We start from the raw sequence: 7500 nt of genomic DNA on the forward strand, positions 1-7500 counted from the left end.
GTGTGTGTGTGTGTGTGTGTGTGTGTGTGTGTGTGTGTGTGTGTGTGTGTGTGTGTGTGTGTGTGTGTGTTCAGGTGTCCAGCGGCTCGAACACACTGACGGTGAATCCTGTGGTTCCTCTGAGCTCCAGCGGCCTCTCGAACCTCACGCTCAGCGGTGCGTCTCTCTCTCTCTCTCTCTGCTGCAGCTCTGCTTGTCTGAATGCTCACTGACTAGCAAACACCGCTAGCTAATCTGCGCGAGAATCTGCATCTTCTAGAAGTTCAGAGCGTAACTAGTCCCACACTGTTTGGCAGAGACCCTTGAGTGAGGGCTCTAATCGAGCGGGTCACTGAGGAGAGCTGGGCTATGTCTTTTCTAAGGGGTCGGGGGTAAAACGGCCCTGCGGGGGGCAAATATATACACTCAGAAACCCCAATGACTTAACATTGAAGCGAACTGTTTGACATCAGATCTTTGGATCAGAACGTCATTTGGGTGTGGGCTCATTTCACACATATTGTGACATATTGACTTGGTCATCACACCCTAGCAACCACTTACAGCCCCCTAGCAACCAAAACACAACAATAATTCAGCACAGGAACACTGTAGAAGACTGGGATTGAACACTTTAGACTGGTAAAAATGGGGAGCTTCACCTCATAATCTGCAATTCTTTACCCTAGCAACCATTTAGAATACCCTAGCAACCATAAAATCAGATGGATTTAGTCATGTCTCTGCACCAGAGCATCTAATAGAGATGAGGGTGTGCTCTTTTGTTTCAGTGTTTTTAAGTATCACCATTAACTATCAATCACACCCTAGCAACAATTTAGTGCAGCCTAGCAACCATACAGCATATAGCAGAATGCTTATGGCAGTTCCACAACACGATGCTGTTGAAAGCATTGTAGCTCTTCAGAAGAATGATTGTTGTTTCGCACATCGAGGCTGGAGAGTGGTTCTGTGCTGTGGTCATGTGACTCTTTGTGCTGTAGGGGGTGCTCTGGGTCATGTGACCTCCAACACGCCCTCAGTCATCTCCATGGCGCCCGCCATCGCCACGCCTGCACCTGCTGTGACCTCGCAGACCCCGAGCTCCTCCGCCTCCGCTGGTAAACAGGAAATACGCGCTGCCACTTCCTCTGCTGCCACACTCACACAGGGGGCGGGGCCGTTGCTGGTGACGGGCGCAGGACTGGGTGGAGCCAATCTGACTACATTCGCTACGGGTTTGAACCCCACCATCATCACACCGTCACAGCTGGCACAAGGGTGAGTGTGTGTGTGTGTGTGTGTGTGTGTGTGTGTGTGTGTGTGTGTGTGTGTGTGTGTGTGTGTGTATGTGTGTGTGTGTGTGTGTGTGTGTGTATTTGACTTCTGCTCTGGGAGACGCACTGAGTTAAGTCTGCAGTTTTGTGATGATCTGATGTTTTTTAGGTCACATGGTGTAATGAAGCTCCGCCCACAGTAAAATATCATTGGTTATCAAATTCATTGTAATATAGTTATATATTTGTGTGTGTGCGTGTGTGTGTGTGCACAGGGGGGCGCTGCTGAGCCTGGCTCCTGCTCTGGGAAACACACTGAGTCCTGCGCTGATGAACAATAACGCTCTGGCCACTATTCAGGGTAGGAGAGCGCGTCTGTGTGTCGCATTGGCATGATCATACATTATAATAACACACACTACAATCATACAGTGCTGTAGTGTTTATGTAAATTAACTGTGTGTGTGTGTGTGTGTGTGTGTTTGCAGCTCTTGCGTCAGGCGGTGCTTTCCCCCTGACGTCTATTGATGGGAACACCAGCCTGCTCTTCGCCAACACCAGCGCAGCAAACTCCACCCCCAGCCTGGTGACCACGCCCTTTTTCCTTAATCCATCCGGCCTTTCTTTGCTGCCGGCCAATTTCCTGTCAGCAGGCGGGGCTGGAGGCGGAGCTCTCAACCTGCACCTGACCAGTGATGTGCAGCAGAATCTTGTTGCCACAACGACTAAGGGCGTGGCCCTGGCCTCGAAGGCTCAGTGAGCGTGTGCGGCTCCGCCCCCAATCCTGTTGCTGTTACCAAAAACACTGTGAGCGCAGGGCTGACGCCGCCGCCGCCGGGCTGGACTCTCAGACTAACACCTGAATTAACCAAATACCAGACTCTTTTCCAGCGCCGCTGATCTTTACCAGAGAATATTTGACCTAACAGAGTTTATATTGACTTTATACGAGGGTTTGTGTTTTTATTAGCGGCTCTGAGACGAGCCGAGTGCAGATTTATAACCAAAAGCGTGTGATGTTCAGCTGGAGGGTCTGCAGGAGTGTGAGCTCCACGACACTTTATAAAGACGGTTAGAAGCTTTACCTTACTGAGGAACCATGCGGCAGGACACACCACTGTCCCCACAACGCTTCCTCATCTACACCTGTGTGTGTGTGTGTGTGTGTGTGTGCTGTTAGTTTCTGTCAGGTTTTTACTCTCCTCACACTCAGCGTTAGTGTTCACTACTGTTTCTGAAGCCAAAGACTGGTGTGTGTGTGTGTGTGTGTGTGTGTGTGTGTGTGCTGCTCCTCTGTTCTCCTCAATCATCTGTTCTGACACACACCATGTTAGAGTATATATATAGAAGTGTGTGTGAAGAGTTTATTCAGTGAGTCCCAAAGCAGAACTCCTGTTCAGGATGAAAACCAAAGATTGTGTCCTCCTCCTCTTCCTCTTCCTCCTCCTCCTCTTCTGCCTCCTTCATCTGACTGATCTTATAAAGCTGTTCGTTCTGTGAGACCCAGAGGAGCTTCTAGTGTTGATGGAGGAATGGTGAAGTGGCAGCGCTGTGTGTGTGTGTGTGTGTGTGTGTGATGCAGAAGAGCTGTTCTCTCTCACACACAGAGCAGCGTTGGTGTGTGTGTGTGTGTGTGTGTGTGTGTGTGTGTGTGTGTGTGTGTGTGTGTGTGTGTGTGTGTGTGTGTGTGTGTGTGTGTGTGTGTGTGTGTGTGTGTGTGTGTGTGTGTGTGTGTGTGTGTGTGTGTGTGTGGGTGGTCATTTCTGTAGCTGTGGAGTTCATTAAATGTTTTCTCACACTGTTTCTCAAACTGATCTCCGTCTTCATTGACTGACGCTGGAGTGTGTGTTCCCTCAGTAAGCTCCGGCTCTGCTTCTGCTCTCGGTATATTCTGAGCATCATCTCGAGCTTTAACTTTGGTTTTTATTTAGTATTGTTGGATAAAAACAGACACTATCATGTTTGCTCAATCTCACATACCCTAAAACATCAGAACAAATCTGGCTCTTATACACTCAACACAATCGGTGAACATGTAAACTTGGTTATTCTGAACATCAGAACATGTGGAGCATTGTGATTGTGGAACATCTGAACATTAAACACTTGGATGTGGAATGTCAGGAACAGTATCGTAGCATGAAAACAGACAACAGCAGCGCATCCCGCCTCAAACACAAAGGAAAAATAGAAACTTTTTTGTAGTAGCTTTAGCCTGCGAGCATTTACAATTTCCCGGATGTTTACAAAGTGAGTTAAACCTGTTCCATCTTAACTAACAGTGTGGGGTAAAAAAGTAATATATTCCAATCTGACCCATTTTAATCTTTATAAGAATAATAACAACACACACATGCTCTAACTTTAGTATCTTGACTGCATGTGCTGTTATTTTTGATTGGTCTGTCAGGCAGAGCTGACACTATAGTGAATCCTAAAGTGTCCATTACCCCTGGAGTTTCTTTATTCTGTTCAGCACTGAAGCGGAACTCTTCTAACCTTCAGGGTTCAGCAGAATAAGGAAAGTTTATCAAGTTCAACTCAAGACAATTATGCAGAATTGTAAGTTTTGAATGTGAATAATCTTTTTAAGTTTGTATATCACCTTACTTTTCTCCCAACACTGTTAGCCAATCATGTTTCCTCCACATTATCTCCTCCTCACCGGGATCTCTGTCTGACGGGCCACGACGGAGCACACCTCGTACGGGCCGCTGACGGGATTGCACACACGCTTCAGCTTCAGGCAGAGGAAGCAGAACTCCACCTTACAGCGTTTGCACAGCAGGTTTTTACAGGCGAACCCGTTATGTTCCAGCAGGAGCGCACGGATCGCAGGACACTCCACATTGTGCACATACGGCAGCCGCATGTTCTGACACTGCTCCAGCTTGTGGATGTCGGGGTGGACGCAGTCCTCATAGCTGCAGCGGAGAGCGTGACCGGCCGGCCCTTTCCACTCGCGCAGACACTGCCAGCAGAACAGGAAGATCCTCTGCTTTACCGCGGTACAGATGGTGCACTTCACACACAGGTTACTCAAGTCTGCTCGCTCCACGTAGGACTCGCAGCTCGGACACTTACAGAGAGACAGACCAGAAGAGGTCATGAGCTGTGCAATTCATTAGACTAATTCTATTATTAGTAGAGTCATTCACACTCACCGATTTGAACTCGCAGTACTCGACGGCCGCCAGAAGAGCCATGTTCTCCTCGAAATGGACCTGTTCTGCATCGCTGAGCACAGCCAGCTTGCGCACCTCCAGGTACGGCCACTCGGCACCGCATTTCTGTGTCCCATGAGTAATTGCTGGACAATGAAATTTATACTGACCCTGTTAGAAAACAGAATAGAGCAGAAATGCTTACAGGGACAGGAGTGGTGCTGTGCTTATCTAGTGAAAGGAAAAGCTTCTCGATGCTGAGCTCTGGAGTTTGCATGTTCTCCCTGCGTTCGCATGGGTTTCCTCCAGGTGCTCCAGTTTCCTCCACAGTCTAAAGACTTGCAGTACAGGTGAATTGGGTGGGCTAAATTGTCCGTAGTGTATGAGTGTGTGTGGATGTTTCCCAGAGATGGGTTGCCGAAAAGAAAATGAATGAATGAATGAACGTTTGGTTTGCCCATATTGAAACTAACGTTTGATTGAAACAACTCAGCAGTTTTAAACGTCACAAACTCTTCAATGCTTGTCAAGGGTTTAAAGATTCTGCAGTTTCAGACCTGATCCAGCAAGCCGCGACACCAGGCGGTCAGGGACTGCGGCGACACCGCATGACCACAGGACATCTCTGCTCTCAGAACATCCGGGTCATCATCTAAAGCTGAGAGAACAACAATTAATTCACTTTTATTACCTGTATATACGGCCTGTAGAGCTCTGGAGCTCTCGGGTGATAACATTACTCTACATTATTATTATTGACGTGTTTTTACAGGTAAATGAAGGTTATTCAGTGTGTTGGTCATTGCAGAGCTCCTCTATTGAAAAAAAAATAGAGAATAAAAAAAACAGAAAGACGTCAAACCCCAGCCGGTCCTAACACAAAAGTAACGTACCGCATTACTTACAATGAAGAGTAACTGAGTAACAGGACCAGCTCCATTTCAGGGAGTAACTCAGTACAGTAGTGCATTACTGCCCAAAGCAACTTTCCCCATTAACACTGCTGACTCTTGTGTAATTGTTGTACATTTTGTGTACATCTTATTAAAGTTTGTTTAATTATAACACCCTATAGCATTCAGGAAGGTGTCGTGTGTGTGAATATATCGCTGTATTAGTATAATCAGGGCGCTTATTCAGTCGATCTGTGCTGCAGGGATGGAGAACTCACTGATATCGTCTCTCCGTTTGACGAACTTCAGCGTCGCGTCATTGACGTCGTACTGCCCGCTGCTCTGCTGCTCCATCAGGTCCAGGATCAGCTCTTCTGCACAGTGAGAGAGAGAAAGTGATATATAGCTCTGTTGCTCGCGCGATGGGTTTTCGTTTGGGGGAGAAACCAAGAGAAAGAAGACCACATCCGAGTGTCTTGATGAAAGCTCCTCTCTCTCTCTCGCTTTCTGTTTTGAAGGCGCTTCTGAGAAACGACGTCCGTAAAGCCCGTAGAGGTGTCTCTCTCTCCCCCTACCGGCCTGTCCTCCTCAGTGCCTGATCGGGCTAATTAGTGTTTGTAGTTTCGACGATACTTCTTCAATAAGAAACTCTTTAACTTTGTAACTCCAGCCTGCAGGATCGTGAATGTACTGGAGGTAATACTGGAGAGATGGGGAAGATCTACCAGGTGACAGTGATCGGCATGCAGGGCGAGAGGAAGGTGATAGACGTGAGCAGCTCGGAGGAAGAGTTCAATAACACAACTGTGGCGGAATTTAAGAAGAAACTGGCGGAAAAACTTCCACAGGAGGCATCAGGTGTGTACAGCACATACAGAAATAACAGACAAGACTCAGAGCTGGATCATATGAGATATGACACTGTTATGACCAGTTGCATTAATAACCAAAACTGTTTTGTTTTTGAAATTTCTGTAATGCCAAAATTTAGTGTAACTTGATGTATCTAAATTCAATCATTTATTAGTAATGTGCATTAAAGTTTATCACCTCTAGCGATATTCCAGAATGTTTTTGAACTTTCAGATTCCAGATGGTCAAATAGTCTAGTGTTGTATATCAGATATTGTATTAGTCCATCACTTAAAGATATACATAATTACACACATATTCAGGTGATGTATAATTCTCATTTTTAAACATTGACAGTTATGGTATTATGATTGGGCTGGTGTTATTGATGCACTAAATTAATATTTAGCTGCTGTTGATCCTCCCAGACCTGTCTTCACTGCGGCTGCTTTACACTAATAAGCAACTGAACGACTCAGACAAGTTTTCTGACCATGGGATCAAGGAAAAAGCCATCATCTGCATTATACTGCGGCTGCCTGGTGGACACTGACCTGGCTGTTCTCCACCATCATGCATCCTCAAACCTCAAACAGACCTTAAGCTCCTCCTCAGAGATTGAAGAAGCTGGTCCTGGTGTTTTGTAATGGAGATGTTCTGTTAAGTGCTGTTCACTGCTTCTCTCTGCTCCATATAATCTACTATATTGTACACGCTTCACTCTTTGTTTGGGTTTAATAATGAATAAATACATGTTTTGATCAGTTTAACACAGTGTGCTAATCAGTCACTCATCAGTTAAACCTGCTGTTGTAAAAGACATATGAAGGGCTCAGCTCACTCACAGGCACCAGATATTAAACACACCCGCATTATTCAGTCACTCACTCATTCTCCTTCAGCTTAGTCTCTTTATGCCTCAGGGATCGCCACAGCGGAATGAACTGCCAACTATTCCAGCATATGTTTTACACAGCCGATGCCCTTCCATCTGCAACCTAGTACTGAGAAACACCCATACACACTCATTCACACACACACACACACACACACACACACACACACACACACACACACACACTCTCATATCCTGCTTTTCTCCTAAAGCTGGTTAACTGGTGTCTGCAACATGTTTACCACTGCTCGACTGGTGATGTTTTATGTATGAATGCTTCAACCAAATGTCTTCAGCCTTTAACTCCGTCTCTCTCAGTGCTCTGAGTCTGAGGTTGGTTCCAGGCTGTCAGAGACACCATTGTACTCTCCATTGTGTGTGTGTGTGTTCGTGTACATGTGTTTTTGTGTGTTTGTACGTGTGTATATGTTTGTGTGCAT

At 46.3% G+C, this 7500-nt stretch overlaps 2 protein-coding genes across 5 annotated transcripts in view; one reads left to right on the forward strand and one right to left on the reverse strand.

Moving 5' to 3' along the window:
* Positions 1-3066, forward strand: part of pou2f1a (POU class 2 homeobox 1a) — a 13653-nt gene extending 10587 nt beyond the window's left edge. For 2 of the 4 annotated variants that reach the window (XM_073910022.1, XM_073910056.1), the window contains exons 11-14: positions 75-156; positions 984-1260; positions 1532-1617; positions 1745-3066. In XM_073910022.1, the coding sequence (XP_073766123.1) occupies positions 75-156; positions 984-1260; positions 1532-1617; positions 1745-2016 (717 nt within the window). In that variant the 3' untranslated portion in view covers positions 2017-3066. 4 annotated transcript variants of the gene reach the window in all.
* Positions 3067-3159: 93 nt separating this feature from the next.
* Positions 3160-5827, reverse strand: wu:fj30f06. The gene is made up of 4 exons (XM_001331965.8): positions 5592-5827; positions 4978-5078; positions 4421-4591; positions 3160-4335 (listed from the first exon to the last, which is right to left on the reverse strand). Exons 1-4 carry the CDS (start codon positions 5665-5667, stop codon positions 3907-3909), a joined length of 777 nt encoding a protein of 258 aa, XP_001332001.2. The 5' UTR covers positions 5668-5827; the 3' UTR covers positions 3160-3906.
* Between the last annotated feature and the right edge of the window lie 1673 nt (positions 5828-7500).

Source organism: Danio rerio, chromosome 1, assembly GCF_049306965.1.
Source record: "Danio rerio strain Tuebingen ecotype United States chromosome 1, GRCz12tu, whole genome shotgun sequence".
Taxonomy (NCBI): Eukaryota; Metazoa; Chordata; class Actinopteri; order Cypriniformes; family Danionidae; genus Danio; species Danio rerio.